Genomic DNA, 20,019 nt, shown 5'->3' with positions numbered 1-20,019 from the left:
AAACAATTAGAATATGGTCACAATCTTTAGTATATAACTGAAGTCTTTATACCTTTACTTTTAACCTTTACAGCCTTTTAATCAGGACTGTACACACGTGTAGTCCAGTTGTGAACTATTTTCTCTGTGTCTCCAGAATGGCTTCACACCTCTACATATTGCTTGCAAGAAGAACCACATGCGGTCCATGGACCTGCTGCTTAAGCACTCTGCTTCTTTGGAAGCTGTCACAGAGGTGAGACGATGTGAGCACAAAGGAGAGTCTGAAAAAGGCAAATGGCAGGGCATATATGGTGCTGTATTTTTAAATTCCTATATCCCCTGCCCGATGTGAGCGTCATCTGTCTTAAAGCTGGCTTTTTGATTGATTGCCAGTCGGTCGGATGTGGCTAATGAATTGAAATGCCCCCTCTGTCTGTTCTTGTGTGTGCAGTCTGGTCTCACTCCTCTTCATGTAGCAGCATTCATGGGCCATCTGAACATAGTGAAGAACCTGCTCCAAAGAGGTGCTTCACCTAATGCTTCCAATGTGGTGAGAACCCCTTTTCTTCCCCATAACTAAACAAGCCCATTTTAATTTTTTTTTTCTTTTAGATCACTTTTCAACATTGCCAGTTGACTGAATTAATGGTCTAAATTATCAGTGTTAGGATTAGTTACAAAAAGTTCTCTCTCTTACTCTCTCTAATAAGAGAGAATTAATTCCACATTGAGTTCAATAATTAATTACAGGAGAAGATTTATTTTGTGGGTCATAAATTCAACAATTAGTCATAGATTCTTTGACTTTTATTTTTCAGCACCACAGAAAGGTCCTGCTGTTGAAAACGATATTGCAGAATAAGCTTTAATTATTTCTGGATTACTGAAATTAATAGACTGATCTGAACCATGGGCCCTCATGAACAAGGTGGATTTAAAGGTGGATTTGTTTCAATCAAAAATCAATATTCAAACTTGGTCTAAAAGTTCTAAAAGGGATCATATAAATAATTGTTAAATAAGAAATTAGAAAAGCAGTACTTGAGTGAAAAAACTGAACCTCCCAATGCTCAGCAAATATACAGAAATGGATGAATGAAGTGAAAATCTCAATAACATACATGCAAGTGACATTCTAGTGTGTAATTTGAGTGAGTTGTTGTCCATGCTTGCCCACACCAGAAAGTGGAGACTCCCCTGCACATGGCCTCAAGAGCGGGACACTGTGAAGTTGCTCAGTTCCTGCTGCAGAACGCAGCGCAAGTGGATGCCAAGGCTAAGGTATGAGCTGTGTAGTCGTAACTTCAGTCATCACAACCCGAAATAAACCGTGTTTGTATATTTGCATCTGTTGTTGCCATTCAGTATTTCTTGAGGAGGTCTTGCCGTCAGAAAAGTGAAATACGGCCCACCTCAGGTGCACAATAAAGTTAGCGTACATCAGTGGCAGGGTTGATTAGGGGTACCTGGCTAGTAGTGTTTCTTTACCCACAACTTAATAATGTCAGTTTTCCTGTTTAAAACGTAAACTGACCTCTCTTCTCCTTGTTGTCCGTGTCCAGGATGACCAGACACCTCTACACTGCGCAGCCCGTATGGGCCACAAGGAGCTTGTCAAGCTGCTCCTTGAGCACAACGCCAACACCGACTCGGCTACAACGGCAGGCCATACACCCTTACACATCGCTGCACGTGAAGGACACGTCCACACCATTCGAATATTGCTGGATGCTGGAGCACAGCAAATCAAGATGACAAAGGTAGAGTAGAAGCCGTGGCAGAGGAAAAAATGGCCGCATCTGGTTTAATGCTCAGTGCAACAATATTTCAGCCTTAACTGATCTTCATCTGGCAGAAAACTTTTACATATCTTTTACATAGAGTTTTATTGCTGTCAGATACTAGTTTAGGTTCAGTTTCTAAACTATATGAGAATGAAGAAAAATTAAAAAGTAAAACATTTATTCAAAAACAGCTGTTGGATCTGGGTAAACAGCTCTCTGTATGTTTTTCTCTCTTTTGAGCAGAAAGGCTTCACTCCCCTCCACGTGGCCTCTAAATATGGAAAGGTGGACGTGGCGGAACTACTTCTGGAGAGAGGAGCCAACCCTAATGCAGCTGGGAAGGTGAGACAATGTGTGATCCCTGTAGTTCAGATCCCTGACGTACACACAAACAACAAGGCACTCTTTACGAGGCTGTGAAGAGCAATTCAATCAGAAAGCCTGACTTCATAGAGAGGATTTTTAGGACGTCAGCTGATTGATAGATTGTCACGGTATGTGTTTCATATATATATGTGTTTCTGTATGGTTTTTCGGTATGTGTATGTCCATGGGTTTCTATATGTGTGTGTGTGTGTGTGTGTGTGTGTGTGTGTGTGTGTGTGTGTGTGTGTGTGTGTGTGTGCGTGTTTAACAGAATGGTCTGACACCCCTTCATGTGGCCGTCCATCACAACAACCTGGATGTTGTTAAACTTCTGGTCAGCAAGGGAGGATCTGCACACAGCACTGCTCGAGTAAGATGCTCACATATGTGTGTGCACGTAATCGTACAGGCAGGCCAACACAGCATGCCAACCCGTCGCTGACACAAATAGCAGAACAGGTCAAATGAGTGCGTGGTACTTAGACATACGGCAATTCACTCTGTACTCTGAACCCATCTCTCACGACAGCATTGGAGTTTTATTCTAAAAGCAAATGAAGAACGTTAAGAAAAGGGAAGCCCACTCTTGCCTGTGGTCTGTATGTCCTTGTTTCTCTCTACAGAATGGCTACACGCCCCTGCACATAGCAGCCAAGCAGAACCAGATGGAGGTGGCCAGTTGTCTGCTGCAGAATGGGGCTTCACCCAATGCCGAGTCCCTCCAAGGCATCACGCCCCTGCACCTCGCGTCACAGGAGGGACGGCCTGACATAGTGGCTCTGCTCATCTCCAAACAGGCCAACGTTAATCTGGGAAACAAGGTATAATATTGGAAGTGATCAACACACATCAGTCTCAGACATTTAGATAAACATAGTTTTTCACCTTCAAATGTGATTGGAAGAATTTTGGAAAAAAAAGTTGTATGATTATTAGAGTATATAATATCCAACAAAATAGATATACCTTAGAAATACTGTTCAATGAAGACGTATTGCTCATCTCTCCTGTTGATTAACTTTCTGTCTTTCAGAATGGACTGACTCCTCTGCATCTTGTGGCTCAGGAGGGTCACGTGGGTATCGCTGACACTTTGGTCAAACAGGGAGCTTCCGTTTACGCTGCTTCACGGGTAAGTTACACCATCTCCGCCTGTGCACAAAATGATAAAATAAAAATATGATCAGGTGACTTGAGTTAAGAGATATCACTGAGGTAGCTCGTTCCACTTTGCTGACACCAGCTAATCCATGTTTGAGACATTAAAAATGGATATAAAATCTATCAAATACTTTAAGGCAGCATTTGCCACCCCTTTACAACTGTGCATGCTCATCTTTGTAAGAGTGTACACTTGTTTTCACAAGATCCAAATTGCCTATTAGGAGGCATCAGTGAAGCTACTGAACACCAGCCAGCTGTCTCTCTTTCTCCCCGTCTCAGATGGGCTACACACCCCTTCATGTGGCCTGTCACTATGGCAACATCAAGATGGTGAAGTTCCTTCTGCAGCAGCAGGCTCACGTGAACAGCAAGACAAGGGTAACCTTTCTCTAGCTCACTTGTATTATATATATGACTATGTACGACTTGTACTCCAAATGGGCCTTTTGAGTAGTTGTGTCAAACACTGAAACACTGCTTTTTCTGTGTTTGTTATTTTGTCTGAACCCCCCCCATTTAATTCCGCAGATGGGCTACACCCCTCTACACCAGGCAGCTCAGCAGGGCCACACTGATATTGTCACCCTGTTGTTGAAACACGGAGCCCAGCCCAATGAGATTACTTCGGTGAGACACCTTAGGAATACCTTACCCTGTTATCCTTTGTCTGGGCATTCCCACTGACGGGCACACTGATCTCACTGGGGAAACATAAATGTGTCTCCTATAGATAACATGAAAACGAATGACAAAAGGGTCTCTGAAGGCAACCCTCTGAGATCATACCTGCTTTCTGGTCATTCCTATCACACCGTCTTACATGACATGATTCAAGTGGCTTGACGGGCACAGTTTAATGAAACCAATCGCAGGCACAGTTAAAGTTACTGATTAACTGTTATAGAAATTGAAACAATAATAGAAACCATTAGAGATTGCACAATCTGCCAAGGCTCCCTGGAAGGTGTACAGAGCCATATTCATATGACAGCCACTGAACACCATGATCAGACAGATTTCACAAAATGTCCTTTTGCCTCTGACAATGATAACCAGCTCCTAAATATTCTAGAGAGAGGATGGTCAATATACTATCCACTGTAATATCACTCGACTGTAATACAGCCTTCCAATGCATCACCTATGGTCGGACCTTTACATTTTTTTGTGTAGAATTAAGATACTTTACCCATCTATGTTGATCTCAGGCAGATTCTGTCTTATAATATAAATGAGCATCCCCTTGTCTCCACTCACCATTCATCCCTCTGGGATACTGTAATATATCTTTGCAATGTGTATAATTTTTTCCGGTTGATATTAGAGATATTTTCTGACTTAAGCAACATATTGCTAATTCCAAATCTAAAGAAATTACATAACCATAGCTGTAATTACACAAAATACTATGTATTTTATATTTGCATTTTTTTCTAGTGTACAAAAAAAATCAATGGAAATATTTTGTGTGACGATGTTTCTCGTCTTTCTCTGTACAGAATGGGACATCTCCATTGGGCATTGCGAAGCGGCTGGGTTACATATCTGTCATTGACGTGCTGAAGCTGGTTACCGAAGAGTCTGTCTCCACGGTGAGCAACACATCATGTGTGGTTCACATGGTTACACCACTGCTCAGAGAAGTAGCCTTGACACACCACGACTCAGTTGTTCCATTAAAAGATTTCCTTTTTTTGATCAGGTTCAGCTCCCTCACCTGCACGCAAAATAATGCCGCGTTTTCCATCTTTTCTCCTCTCTTTCTTCTCCATCTCTCTCCCTCCCTTGTCTCTGCCATAACCCTCTCACCCTCTCCCTCCGCTCTTCACAGATCACTACAGAAAAGCATCGGATGAGTTTTCCTGAAACAGTGGATGAGATTTTGGATGTCTCAGAGGATGAAGGTAGGCTATCTGATTTCATTATGTTAAACACATCAGTTGTGCAGCTTTGATCATTCGTTTCCAGTTCTGACTCCATTTTGGTGGAAGAAGACTGTTTGGGAGGTACACTGACATTACAAAGTACCAGAATGAATTTAAGTGTGTATATGACTGTTTATAACGCCCTTTTCCGTTTTTTTTTGTAGGGGTTGCCCAGCTAACGTTAGGTAGGATTATGTCTGTATCTTGTCCGGTCCGGTGACTAGTGAACTTGTGCCTTCATTGCAATTGTACTTTCTCATTTTTCTCTGTGCGTCACTAATTGTCTTTCTAATCAGTTCCACTGAATCTGCTCTCAACTCCAGCCCTGATTCCTTTATCTTTATCCTCTCTATCACTATTCTCTCCTCCTCTCCCTCTTGCTTAGAGTTTTATTTCAAAAATGTGTCTGTTTTTCATCAGCATGTAGTCACGACATTTTCCTTTCACCAGCGTTCAATGCACATATGTCCTTGGTCTCATTATTGACAGAACTCCAGAATATCTCCATTAATAAAGACAAACAGCTTCCTTCCAATTCAGCATTGCAGTTACTCCTGCCTTTTACAGCCTAATTAATCAATACGCTGATTAAACACATGCTGTGCCCCAGCTGTGAAATGCCTCTGTAAACAACACAAACAGTTGCTATGTATGCAGTCGTATTTCTGCTTTAAGATATTCAGAATTTAATCAAATCACTGTAATTTTTACAAACAAAAGCATTTTCACATACAAGCGTCATTTTTAATCGGTTTTGCTTGTGTTGTAGTTGTTTAATTGTATTGCTCTTTTATTATTTTTGTGTTTACCTGTACAGCTTGTAGTCATTAATGTTTCATAATCTGTAAACACCTCTGTTTTTCGAAATGGTTTATAGTTTACTATTGTTGTTATGATTATTATTTCAATATCATTCCTCCTTAATAATTGAGGTATTTTCTCCTACACAGAAACAACCATCACCACATGTGATTTCATCTTTAATGGGCATGCTCACTAAAAAAGCTGTCACCAGGTGCCTTGCAGTTTGCCGTCCATGCAGTGTCCTAAACTGTGTTAATATGCACTGTCTTACCTCTTTTTTTCACTCCTTTGGTTTTCATTGGCTCTAGTTGTTGTTGGTTTGACTCCATTGCTTGGATTAAATATATATGAAATTGCTTTTTGGCCATTTTTTTCTGTGGTTTCATGAAGGTGATGGGATGGGAAGTATGGTGGTGTAACAATTACTACTTCCACTCATGGAGAATTGAATTAATTGACGTTATTTTGATTCAAGTGGAGAAGTCAGCCGCAGTTCAAGATATTGTCACTTGTAAAAAATGTTGAAACAATTCATAGTGCATTGAGAAAAAAATGAATTTCATTGGCAGATTAGATTAAGAAACTTGCATTTTACGACTGAGTGGAAGAACTTGAGAGCTGAGCTCAGCATTATTTTGTATTCCCCTGGTCTCGTCCTTTTCTTTATGTGCTCTCTGCAACCTGTTCTTTGCCAGTCCTCGTTTTTCCTCTTCCCTCCTTTTCCACATTCCTGACCTCTTTACTTTGCCCACAGGAGATGAGTTGCTCGGGATGGATGGAGCCCGCTACTTAAAGCTCGATGACTTCAAGGACCAGGACGATGACTTCCTCTCCCCTAAGAAGACTCTAAGAGACTTTGAGGGTGGCTTGGGTACAACGTAAGTCAATGTGTACTGGCTGAGCTGAGCCAGTACAGAGCCTGTCAAGAATTACATAATAGATGTCGTAAAATGGGATTGATTGAGTCATTGAATGACTGCCATAGATAATTTATCTTTGTCTTAAATTATTAGAAGGAGCAGAATGACATCAATTGATTTTATTAGATTTTCTATTGTAGAATAATAGTCAGCAATTGTCTCGTGTCTTATATTATTCTCACTTCCTCTGCCGCAGCCCATATTCGCCTGCTATTCCCAGGATCCCTTGTGTGTCCCCAGAGACAGTTCTGCTGGATCAGGTGGGCTTAACTCATGATGTTTAGAGCACGCATTACATTTCGTAAGCATGTGTTAGTTTATCCTATTGGACACAGATATTCATGTGTGAAAGTCTAATACCTCCAATATTAAAAAGTATTCTGGTATTAATTTTTACCTCATCTTTGGTTTCTGATTTTCTCCCTGTCCACTGTTAGATTGTCTCCTCCTTTGCTGTTTTACTCTCTGCCTGTTTCTATCATTCTCTCTTTTTTCTTTCACTACTTTCATGGTGCTGTATCACCTTCTTCTGGCTCTCCTTTCCTCTTTCTGTCTCTTCTCTGTCATTCCATCCCGCTTTTCTCTGTCTTAATGCTTTCAGTCATGGTTATTCGACTGCCTCTCAATGTTTCACTGCCTTCCTTTTTTCTCCCTCTCTACCCTCAGCATACCCCCATCCCCCTGCCAAAGGAATATGATGAAGACTCTCTTATCCCGAGCAGTCCTGCTACGGAGACTTCAGACAATGTCAGCCCCGTGGCCAGCCCTATTCACACGGGGTAATCTAATAAAACATTCTGCGGCATTGTAATCCTCATTTCTGATTGCATGTATGCTAAAGTTGTGTTATTTGTTGATGCTGCTTGTCAGGCTTATCATAAAGATGAGACTTTGGCAGACTCAATGAGATTACTAGTATTAAAAATGTATTTTAAGTTTACAGCATGCATACAAGGACACTGGAGATGGAATAAAGGGGAAAATATGTGAAATGTCTTGTTTTGTTCAAATTATAATGACCATGTTACTATGACTGACCATTCATAGCAAAAAAAAACACAGATCTCTAATGGGGGAAAACATACTCAAAACCCCACAATCCAGAAGTATGGCTGCACAGTTAATGCTGCGCTCTTGATTTTATAACATCCCAGACATCAAAACATCAGTGATGCCAAAACATCAGTGAGGAGGATCAGTGAGTCAGGCTGAACCACAGACACTCCACCCACCTACTCGCTTCCTGTAACACTGTCAAAAGTCAGAAAATTACTACAGATAAAGGAATGTTTTCATTAAATTTAACCCAGGATTTATATTGTTAATTGAATAATACATAAATGATATATGCTCATCATATAGGATGGAGGAGGGTAGGAGGATAAACTGTTTTGGTTGTTCTCTGTTACACTTCGTTTATATTATTAAAACACCAGTAATTAAGGTATTCATGACAAGCTCCATAACTTTAACTCAGAATGGTGTTAAATTATTAAGTCTGCTTAGTCATAATTTATGTAGAGCACAATGAGTCAGCATTTGAAAAGCAGAATATAAAGTGAGGGTGAATGAGGGGGAAAAGATGAACTTGTGAGAGGAAAAGAGTCACCCTGCCAGACACACACACACACACACACACACACACCTACACACACACCTACACAAGGCTTCCTGTCTAATGCAGGATCAAACAGCACGGATCTCTCTTTTTTTAAATCTTTTCATGTCATTCCTGCTGCACGGTGTGGTCACTCCAGGTGGCCTGTCCTCCCCTGCCATATTGAGACAATCAAACGAAAAGGACACCAACACAGTGCAGTGGTGTCTCCTTTGTGAATCGCCCTGCGTAAAAGCAGAAACAGACCAGATCAATTCAAAAAACTGCTAAAAAATACACAAATGAAAAATCCTTATCTGTCTAATTCAATGGGAAGAGTTTCACTCAGGAAAGCCCAGTATCTGCTGTTAAATTGTCTTTGTTATTTAATGCTAAAGGCATCTTGATCATTATAATAAAGAGTTAGAAAATGACTGAGTGAGCTAAATGACCATGTCACTGTATGACCCTCAGCTTCCTGGTGAGTTTCATGGTGGATGCTCGAGGAGGCTCCATGCGAGGCAGCAGACACCACGGCCTGCGGGTTATCATTCCACCTCGAACCTGCGCCGCGCCGACACGCATTACCTGCCGTCTGGTCAAACCTCAGAAACTGACCACGCCTCCTCCACTGGTGGAGGGGGAGGGGCTTGCTAGCCGCATCATCTCCCTAGGGCCGTCCAGTATGCAGTTCCTTGGGTGAGTCAACTTTGTAGTTTGTTTATTTACTGTGTTTGGTCAGCTTTGAAACATGTGCATATAATAATAACTTGTCCAGCATGACAAAGAAGTCAAACATGATGACATAGTAAGCTAAATGACATTTTCTGTTCAAAATATTCTCGGTATCCCGCTAAAATATTTGCATTTTCTTTAGTGTCTTTAAGTCCCCCACCCTCATGGGTTTACAAGACACCAAAAGTACAGTTGTAGTGGTCAAATTTTTCATTTCATTACAAAAGTGCAGGTTATTTTACAGCTCGTCTTAAACAAAATATTCTGCCTTCTCTCCCAACTTGGCAAATAAAATATGCTATAAAAAAAGTTCCCTTCCTGAATCACAACTCAAGTTTTTCATAATCATCCAGCCTGAAGAAATTAACAGAAAGAGAGGACATTTTACTACTAAGTAGATCCCTTGCGTCCCGGTAGACAGGACAGCAAAGCAAAAAATGAACCTGATTCTCAATGTCACCTGGCTCCCACAACAAACAAAGTCTGTCCTCCTCTGGAGTGGCATTTAACCTTCCGGTCTCTAGAGCTAATGGTAGTGTTCCTGAACATAACTATGCAGATAGGGATCTTTGTCTTCTCTGTAAATAGTATGTCATATAAGGTTCTACACTGCAGCTATTGTTTATGAGACAATAAGTAATACAATAAATAAATAAATAATTTTTGTTTATACCACAGAGCTACAGACCATTTTTCTCTATACATTAGAAACATGCTGATCTCCTGAATATCACAAAGTAACCTGCTCTGGTAAATAAATGACAGCTAATTCAATAAAACAAGGATCTCAACTCATTAGCTCAGGGATGGCAAAGCAAAGTGTCCCAATTAAATATCTTTTTAGTGAACCTGATCTTTACAAGTCAATCCCAAAGTCAAAGCATTTCATAATTATGTGTGATGTGCGGAGGTTCCCATCCCATATCTCCGCTAATGGCCAGAACTGAAGTAAACCTATGGACTCCATAAAAAGATCTGTAGTCTAAAACCCCAAACACCAGGAGCATAGGTAGACATAGGAAATGCACATGAATTTACACTGTTGTACTTCTATTGTACATTGATACACCTACACATCTCATGAAGAGACCTTATATTATGATGTAATTCAACAAAAACAGAACAAAATAAAATGTATTTTTCTTTTACTAAAACAAAATCTATCTTTATATCAAAAACCCCATTCTTTAATTTACTTATTTTCTTATTTCAAACTAATAATTATGCTCTGTGTGTTTAATAGAAGTACAAGCCTGAAAACAAAATCAAAACCTGATTTTTACTCAGGTTGTTGTTGCTTCCACAGGCCAGTAATTGTTGAAATCCCACACTTTGCCTCACTGGGCCGGGGGGACCGAGAGCTCGTGGTCCTCCGCAGCGAAAATGGCTCGGTCTGGAAGGAACATCGCAATCGCTATGGCGACGAAGTGTTGGAAACTATTCTGAATGGCATGGATGAAGGTCAGTGTGTGATGGTGATGGACACAGAAATGAGACACTTTCTCTCACCTGGACACGTGTTATTGTAAAGTAGCGTTTGTATGGCTCATTGGTGCCTATATTAAGCTGTAAGTCTTTGCTAGTCTTGCATTCAACATTTATCCTCCTCCTCTTTATTGTTCTTTCTGCGTATCTTTTAGTATTTATGTCCTTTCTTTCTCTTTCTCTTCCTGTTCACTCGTTACCATCTGTAGACCTGGAGAGTCAAGAGGAGCTGGAGAAGAAGAGAATCCGCCGGATCATCTCCACTGACTTCCCCCTCTACTTTGCTGTGGTCTCCCGCATTCAGCAGGAGAGTGACCTGATCGGTCCGGAGGGTGGGCGGCTGACCAGTAAGCTGGTGCCCCATGTTGAGGCCATCTTCCCCGAGACAGCCGTCACCAAAAGAGTGAGACTGGGACTGCAGGTAAGAGGAGGAGTTGAAATTACAGTGGAAATACAGTAGAGGGGGAAGGTTATGAGTGAGCAGGAATGATGAAGAGAGTGGAGAAATTCAGAAAACAGAGGAGAGGGAACAGCAGATTTGAAACCATGAGACAGATTCTATACAGATCCACACCGTTCAAAATTGCTTGGGTGTCTGTTATTTGGCTTGTACAACAGAGACAATCTGGTGCTTTTTATGAATTAGTGAGGACAGATGTTTGAATTATAGAACAGCTGACTTTCAGTCTGTGACTCAGTGGTCTATGCCAACGCATTTACCTGTAGCATCTTTGGTTTGTGCCGCATTCTTTATTGAGATTTGACAGATTTCACGTCCTGAAGTTGATGTTCTGTTTTACGAATGAGCCGGAATATGGAAGAACTGATGTTTACGCTGTAGCACTGACCGCAGAAGGATCATTTATTCTCTTATTACTGTGAATCTTGATGTTCGAAGGATGTTTATGAATTGTGGTGTGAGTTGTTGCATCTAGGACAAGCAAAAAATCCACTTTTGATTCAGTCTATTTGATCCAGATCTGAGATCTGTAAAGGAGTTTCTGCATGTTTTTGCCCATTTAGTGTAAAATGTGCACATGTTAAAATTTTTGAAATGTAATTTTTCTCTCTCACATTTCCTTTGGTCATTGTTCTCAATTAATTTCATTGCAGTTTAAATTTGCTTTTAGTTAATTCATCACAGGGAACAGAGAGGTATGAAGAAAATAATTTAAATCTATGGCAGTATGTTATGTCTTAACAAATGGTCAGCATTAATGTAAAATGTACATGGTCGTAGTAAATGGCTAAACTATTCAAAACCTCTGGTATGGTCCTTTATGATATGAAAGGTCCATCTCCACCTATCAGGTACAGGTTATTTCATAAAGGTTTGAAGGCCCTAAACGTATGATTAAAAATCTTGATAATTTCTCTATAAGATTAAATATTCATGACAAGAAAAAGCCAGGACAAAAACAGAAATGCAGAAATTTCCGATGTGAAAAACTGTCCTAACCTTGGCAGAAAATTACGTGGTCGTGTAGGAGCCCATCACTGATAGTAAGAAGATAATTGAGAAAATGGGTTTTTGGGCCTTTAAAATACTATATGATATAAAGTTACAATATAATAGACCACCCTGCAGATATTGTTGCCAAGAACTAGGCGACGTGACCTGAGGTCATGCCGTACTGCAGCGTTTCTAAATTAGCATTTGCAACATGTGGTGTCTGTCGTGCCAAACAGGAGCTTTTGGCGAAAGTGTGGCTGACTGTCACTCATCCAGACCTCCACAATGGGAACTTGGCAAACACTCATGCTGACTATCTCTTTTCACACAACACCCCCGCTTGGCTTTGTTTTCCATGACAGAAAGATTATGACGGATTATGGGTTCCACATTTCAGTTTATTTGGTCACTTCAGTGTACATTGTTTACCTTGTCTGTAAAAGCACTGATTTGTCACGGCACTGATGTTATTTTAGGGAAACTGCATGGACCCAAGTTTTGCTTTGCCTTATGCTGCTCTGTTTATGTTTTCCTTTTATCCAGCCATTCATCACTCCTCAGTTCCCTGATTTAAGTTGTGAGCCACACTGACCGAGCTGATGCACTGATCTGAGTTGGGTCAGGTGTGAAATATGAATTGGTTGCATGTGTGAGTATGGCTGTGAGTTTGATGTTTCAGTCTACTGCACATGTGCTGTTCTGTTTTCTTTTTGTATCCTCTCCCTGTTTCTGTTTCCTGCCTTTTTACTATCCTTTTGGATCACTTATACTTACATCAGCTTTTATAGTGTGTTAGTGCTTGAGTTTAGCTTTCACATATTTATACCCCAACTCCGTAACCCTCTCTTCTGTCTTTTTGGAATCTTCCTGCTCAACAACCTTTTCCCTCACCACTTCCACTTCAGGCGCAGCCAATCCCCGATGAACTGCTGACTCGACAGCTTGGTAACCAAGCGACCTTCAGCCCAGTGGTTACCATCGAACCACGCCGACGCAAATTCCACCGTCCAATCGGATTGCGCATCCCATTGCCACCATCCTGGAGAGAGAGTCCTCGGGATGCTGGGGAGGGAGATACCACCAGCTTGCGCCTCCTCTGCAGTGTCATTGGTACGATCCACTTTGAAGATCATCAAATAGACAAGAAGTTTGCTCACTTTCTCAGTAACAAAATAAATTTATGTATTGGTTTGAATTTTTTTGGATGTATATATAACATAAAATGTGCTGTAAAAGTGTGAATTGAGGCACCGTGTTCATCAGGGCATGAATGACACAGTGTGGTTGTTGTGTCTCAGGTGGAACAGCACCAGCTCAGTGGGAGGACATCACTGGAACCACAAAGCTGATGTACACCAATAACTGTGCCAACTTTACCACCAATGTATCTGCAAGGTGAGCACCTCAACAGTAATCATTTACTTCCCTGTTCTCTTGCCCACATCTAATATTAAATGTTCCTTCTCTTTTTTCCTCTTCTACTCCATCCAGATTCTGGCTGGCAGACTGTCCACGCACGGCAGAGGCAGTGACCTTTGCTAACTTGCTGTACCGTGAGCTAATGGCCGTGCCATATATGGCCAAGTTTGTTATTTTTGCCAAGATGAATGAAGCGCGTGAGGGACGCTTGCGTTGCTACTGTATGACCGATGACAAGATGGACAAAACGCTGGAGCTGCATGAAAACTTCACTGAAGTGGCCCGCAGTCGAGATATTGAGGTCAGTACAGGAGCGAAGGAAAACGCTGCCAAGTTCACGGAAAGGGAAAGGTGTAACGAAGAGCAATATGGCTTGTGGCGACCTCAAACTTAGTTCCTAGTTTTTATCTGCCCACTTTTAAGCAGTTGGCTCTTGTTTCTAGTGAAAGATTTATGTCATCTATCAATTTAAAAGCCATACTTAGAAGATGACTGTTCTGGTAAATTGCATGAGAAAAACTACAGAAATATTATTTTGTAAAAACAGGAACATTTATAGATATGTACTTAGTAGTAGTACTAGTAGCAGTGCTAGAAAAGAAGCACTTTCAATTTTTTTTCTCTTCCTGATGAAAAGAGAGACGGTTTACGTCACTGCTGGCTCTGCTGGCAATGCTTCCAAAACCTCCCTATCGTTGAGAGCACGATCCTGCAAGTGCAGTGTTTTTCTGCGTTGCAGAGGAGTAGGAGTTTGTGTCTTTTTCAAAGATGATATGATATTGATCCACACTCTGGCTGTTTTACAAGGGTCAAATCATTCCCAACCTCTCCTAGTGTTCTGATTAATCTTGTCACCCTTAACATTTTGTGACACTTTCCACAGCTGATGGAGGGCATGCCGCTGCACCTGGAGTGTTCTGGGAACCTGGTGCCAGTCAGGAAGGCCACCCAGCAGCCTCGCAGCTTCAGCTTCCAGGCCTTCAGAGATAACAGACTGCCCGTCTCTGTCAAGGTCCGTCTCTGTCTGACTGTTCATTTGCCTGCTTTTCTATCAATCGCTACATATTCATTCATTATTGTGGTTGTGTTTTGTTCGGTTGTTGGCTTCAGTGTGTCAGGGATCCTTTTTTTCAGTTAGTCAGGTCCCTCCTGAGCACCCATCTGCTGATCACCCAGACAACCTACTCATATGGTGCTTTTTGTGTGTCTGTTTGCCTTTCACTGGGATGTCTGTGAGCTAGACTTCGCAGTTTGTCTCACCATTAGCATGTAAAAGTTCAGATCAAATAACAATTCAGCGCTGTGTTCCCTCTGCACTAACTCAGCACCACAGAAACACCACACTGAAAAACTGTGAAATTAGCTGCACAATAACAGAATTTCAGTCAAACAATAAGTTTCATCTTAAGGTCTCTTTTTGTTTCTTTGGATTTTCAATGTTTTAAAGCCCTTCTCTTGCACTATATCTGTGCATTTATATGAACACGCCTCTTCATGTCTGTCTAGTAATTATATTTATGTAATTTTTCATTTGTTGGTTCATTCAATTTGATTGGTACATCATCTATTTGTCTGTCAGTGTCTTTCTGTCCATGTGTGCCTCTCAGTGTAACACACACTACTGTTCAGCATTAGCTAGATGAATACTTGGATAAATATCTTTTCATTATGGTGTTGCCAGGCAACAAACAACTTACCTATCTACTTGTCGACTCTCTCGAGTAATTGTTTGCATGTCTTTTGACTCCCTCACTTTCTTTGCCCGCCTTCCTATCTTGCAGCCTTGCCTGTCTGTATGTGTCTGTCTCACTGTCTCTCTTTCTTTCTCTCACGGTCACTCTGTAACTGTCTGGTCTGACAGAGGTCCAGGTAAAATGTGCAGGTAAATCTCTCCCTCTCGCCTGCCTGTGGACTGCTTCCATCCCTGTTTCCCTCTGCTTCTCGTCCCATGTTACTGCGCCACATGCTCAAGACGTCGTGTAGGGATCTAATACTTGCTTTGATCTTTTTTTCTTCCTCCTCTTCTTCGCTCCTGCTGTTTCATTCTCTTCCTTTCTCATGCATTCTGTCTCTTAACCTGTCTCATCCTTTCACTTCTTTTCCTTCCTCTTTGCTCCATCTCTCTTACTCCTTTTGCTCACCCCTCTCTCTTCCATTCCTCAATCTATATATCTTTCTCCTTTTTCCTCTTTTTCTCTCTCTCCGTATTCTCCTACTTCTTCTCTCTTTCTTTCTCTTCCTCTCTCCATCTGTCTTTTCTTTATGTCAGGTCAGAGATAGCAATAAGGACGCCACTGGGTTTTTATCCTTTCTGCGGAAGTGCACAAAGTACGAGGACACACAGCACGTACTGTGTAACCTTAACATAACCATGCCGCCTTGTGTCAAGGTAAGGACTTGCTTGCAAACACAACCCAACAAGCGCAAATACACAAACTTCTGTGCTTGAATTTCCCTAGACGTCCGTGTGCTAGATGGGACAGAGGTCTGTGTACGTGACATTCCCTAAATAAGAAATCAGTTTTCTAAAGTTGTTCTGCAAGGTACAACACTATAGCTGATGTCATCACTCGTGGGGCTTTAGTTAGCCGTTGCTTGTCAGACCTGATTGGCTGGAAGACAGTAAGACTTCATATTCTACTTAGTAGTTATGGAGATCCTCCACTCATAATGTGGCTTGTCCAATATTTGAAACAGGGAATATTTATCATTAGTTGAAAATTTGTGCAATATCTAGCCAGCTGTAATTTAAAATAAATTCAAAGGGATTCTTTTAGAAGTATGTCAACAACTCCCGTGTGACCTCTTGTGTCACCCCACAAGAGGTAAAATGCCTGGGACTCCCCACCAGTCAGTTAGAACTGAAGATGCCTTTCGGTTGAGGGGGGAAACGTCCTCAAGCACCTCAAGCAAGTCCAGTTGCCTTCATATAGCCCTTAGAGATTCTATTAGGAAACGAATGCCAAAACTGCATACGTACAGTACATTTTAAGTTTAACAAAAATCAGTCAAACGATTAGGTGATTATTGAAGTCAATTACAATCATTACGCACAAAATATATACACACAATTCAAATTCTGTGTGAACAAATACATATTAGAAGAGTATGCAGCACTGCTTTACCCCTCTCACAAAAGGGTGGTCTACATAAATGACAAATGGACTATTTTTGATCATTAGACCCTTATGGTGAATTTGGACATTTAGCTCCCAGTGATTTGTATCACTGTTTGACTGAGACTGCTTAAAGGCTGGGAAACATATTTTACATCCATATTTTAAGGAATTCCGATCTGTTAATATATACAATATATTTTATTCTCATATTCATGTAACCGTTAAATGTACCAGCAGTCTGTCAAAGCTCTACATAGTGCTGATTTTCACGCGGCAAAACAGTGGGTGAAAAGGTTTAAAAAGAACTATATTAATGACATGCCACACAAATATTATAATGTGATTATAATGTGATTTTGTTGTGTTTCTTTATTTTTAGGTTGTTGGAAGTGAAGAGCGCAGGAGAACTTTAACCCCTCTAGCCCTGAGAGAGCGCTACAGTGCGCTGAACGAGCCTGGTGTGGGTGAGTCCTTCACTGCCTGACCCTCAGCCCTCTCCTGATAGAAACACAGTGGAGACGGGCACTGAATGTTGCACTGCCCCTTTTACACACAACCCTCTGCTTCCCACTCTACCCTCTCTATTTTCCCCTATCTGTCTCGTGTGCACGCATGGCACGAAGACTGAGCCTTGGATGCAATGCACTGCTCTGAAGTATGCCCCAGAGTTCTTTGCAGTGCAGTAAGAGGAAATCTTATTGAATGTGCAGCCAAAAGACAAGGAGCAATCCCCAACATGACCCAAAATGGCTCCATGGCACATGGCAAATTAGCTTCTTTCCTCAGTGTCCTGGAAGCTAAGAAAACCTATGAATGACTTCTCTAATTGGTTTTGCATGGCGCTGGTATCTCCACTGCGATTTCCAATGGCATGGCAGCAGATACAGTTAACATTAGCACTGTAGCTCAGCACTGGGAATGGGCAGGACCTCGCAGTGGAGTTAGACAGAGGAGCCCTTATACTGGCCTGTGGTAAAGTAACTCAGTCAAGACGGCCATTCTGGCTGGTTTAAATGGTGCTGATGGAGGGTGGGGTTGAAGGGGAAAGGCCTTTTCTGTCTATCAAGTACACAGCGCTGCTACATTGCACCTCAGTCCCTCTGTAATGGTTACTGAATGCTACTTTGACTGGTGGGACTAGCACCTGAATGAACCCCAAATTATAACCTCCCCTGCCCATATGGTGTGCTAACCCTGAGGATTATATGGACAAAAACAATGTTGTGGGTACTGCTTATTTCCTTCAGCAGAGCAATGCTTTTGTCAAGGTAAGTATTGCTATTAACAATTTTAATAGCAACTCAAGTCAGTGTGAAGTGTTTTGGGAGACAGAACATGAATTTAAACCAAAATAAAAGAATCTAATAGCAGTTGTCTGTAGTATTTGAGTAATACACCTGCCAATTACATATATTTGGATAGTCCAGAGGTGATATGATCTACCTACTACGTCCAAAACGCTGATGACTACTTGCACATAGCATTTTACCAGCAAATTATAGTCACTTAGATATCAGCTGGACTGTCCAAGTAAAGTGTGACTTAGATCAAAACTAGAGCCAGAGTTATAATCTCCTCACTTCAATAAATGTACAGGTACGTTTCATGGGGACACTGGCTTTGTGTGGGGTCTTAGGTGTTAATAAACTGGCTGTTTTTTTTTTTTTTATCTCTTTAGCCGCAGTGAATGCCATGGAGAGGACCGAGATCAAAATCAACATCATATCTGAACAGCTGGGTTTGAGCTGGGCAGGTTAGTCACTTAAAATATGTAAATATCTACTGGATCTATCCTTCTGTTTTTTGTATGTATCTATTTATCCACTTGCCTGTCTGTCTTCCTGTCAGAGCTGGCACGAGAGCTTCAGTTTGGTGTGGACGACATCAATAGGATCCGTGTAGAGAATCCCAACTCACTGTTGGACCAGAGCTCTGCCCTGCTCAACCTGTGGGCTAGCAGAGAAGGCAAAAGGGCCAAGAGTAAGTCCAACACAACTGTGTATCTCTTACAAATTACTTTTTAGCTACCTAAATACTATAATAATCATTTATCAGTACATATAAGCTGCTGCAAGTTACAGGTTATTTATTTGAAGTGAATTTGACATTGCATTATTAAATTATAGATCTCTTTTTTGCCTATTTGTCAGATTAACTATATATTTGGAATACTCTCTAACTTGCATCTTTTCTGACTTTCTTTGTATGTTTCTCTCTTCTGCGTCCTTGTGCACACGCTCTTCTTCTGTTGTTTTCCCTTTCTGTTTCTCTGTGCCCCCCCCCCTACCCTTTATGCATGTCCCTCTCAGTGGAGAGCCTGTACACTGCTCTGAAGAACATTGACCGTGCAGACATTGTGACGTCTCTGGAAGGTCAGGCTCCGCAGCCAGCACCCGGTTCTTCAGAGGAGGGTGCCTGTCGACTCGGCGACCGCGACTCCACCCTGCTGTCCCCTAGTGTCATCAACGGTAAGAAACACAAACACATCAAAGATCACACTCACAAGCCATGTAATGTTCAAATCAGCATATTCACTAGTGGGCAATGAATTGGCCCACTACATTTAGATGGAAAAAATGTGCCAAGCTCTTCAAAGGATTTAATTCTGTATTTAGTCTTAACACCTTGTTAATCTTAAAGCAAGTGAGACAATCTCTCACTAAGACTAGACCATTTGACTTTGTTTCTATAGCATGTTACAAATCCATTTGTTTTCAGAATTTTCTCAACTCAAATGAAATTTAACTAATTGAGCCAACTAAAGTGCAGTATTCCTCATCCAAGATATGAGACAAAAAGGCCAAACAGTTTGATTTTTAATAAAGTTTTGAATACTGATGTTGAGGCTCTTTGTTTGATCATTGTCCCATGATGATCTGTAACGATCAGAAATTTAAAGTTTGCAGGAATTTCCTGCTTAAGCAGAATCTGAAGGAAAGTTAATCACAGGTTCAGTTACTCGAGTCGTCAAGCGAAGTATTTGTTGTACTAGTTGACACTGGCAGAGATATAGATTCAGGAAAAATGAAATGAAAAAAACAAAAAAAAAGTTGAGGGAAAAAAATTAACTCTATGTTTATTTAAAATCACTATGATTTTGTTTCCATTTCAATTATTCCTTAAGGGATTATTTACTCAAATGCTCACTCAAACAGATGTATTGGTCATGACAGTTAGTATAGTCGGCACTACTAAAAATCTGAGACAAGATTTTTCAGCACAATAAGGTGAGTTGCTGTTCTCATTCACTTTCCACCTCTGAAAAC

General features: G+C 41.1%; 1 protein-coding gene across 1 annotated transcript in view; it reads left to right on the top strand.

Moving 5' to 3' along the window:
- The window catches only part of ank1b (ankyrin 1, erythrocytic b), a 66,287-nt gene that overhangs the window by 37,514 nt on the left and 8,754 nt on the right, over positions 1-20,019 (top strand). Inside the window, exons 11-38 of the mRNA XM_040157016.1 lie at positions 137-235; positions 434-532; positions 1,165-1,263; positions 1,545-1,742; positions 2,010-2,108; positions 2,404-2,502; positions 2,756-2,953; positions 3,166-3,264; positions 3,576-3,674; positions 3,825-3,923; positions 4,796-4,888; positions 5,128-5,200; positions 5,386-5,406; positions 6,780-6,903; positions 7,142-7,205; positions 7,612-7,724; positions 9,017-9,241; positions 10,584-10,738; positions 10,972-11,183; positions 13,121-13,325; positions 13,514-13,610; positions 13,707-13,935; positions 14,518-14,646; positions 15,904-16,023; positions 17,133-17,217; positions 18,432-18,506; positions 18,602-18,733; positions 19,063-19,221. Of these exons, the coding sequence (XP_040012950.1) occupies positions 137-235; positions 434-532; positions 1,165-1,263; positions 1,545-1,742; positions 2,010-2,108; positions 2,404-2,502; positions 2,756-2,953; positions 3,166-3,264; positions 3,576-3,674; positions 3,825-3,923; positions 4,796-4,888; positions 5,128-5,200; positions 5,386-5,406; positions 6,780-6,903; positions 7,142-7,205; positions 7,612-7,724; positions 9,017-9,241; positions 10,584-10,738; positions 10,972-11,183; positions 13,121-13,325; positions 13,514-13,610; positions 13,707-13,935; positions 14,518-14,646; positions 15,904-16,023; positions 17,133-17,217; positions 18,432-18,506; positions 18,602-18,733; positions 19,063-19,221 (3,499 nt within the window). The remainder of the gene's footprint in view (positions 1-136; positions 236-433; positions 533-1,164; positions 1,264-1,544; positions 1,743-2,009; positions 2,109-2,403; positions 2,503-2,755; positions 2,954-3,165; positions 3,265-3,575; positions 3,675-3,824; positions 3,924-4,795; positions 4,889-5,127; positions 5,201-5,385; positions 5,407-6,779; positions 6,904-7,141; positions 7,206-7,611; positions 7,725-9,016; positions 9,242-10,583; positions 10,739-10,971; positions 11,184-13,120; positions 13,326-13,513; positions 13,611-13,706; positions 13,936-14,517; positions 14,647-15,903; positions 16,024-17,132; positions 17,218-18,431; positions 18,507-18,601; positions 18,734-19,062; positions 19,222-20,019) is intronic.

Source organism: Xiphias gladius, chromosome 20, assembly GCF_016859285.1.
Source record: "Xiphias gladius isolate SHS-SW01 ecotype Sanya breed wild chromosome 20, ASM1685928v1, whole genome shotgun sequence".
NCBI classification, from domain to species: Eukaryota; Metazoa; Chordata; class Actinopteri; order Istiophoriformes; family Xiphiidae; genus Xiphias; species Xiphias gladius.
The sequence above is the reverse complement of the archived record's forward strand: the minus strand, read 5'-3'. Positions and strand labels throughout refer to the sequence as shown.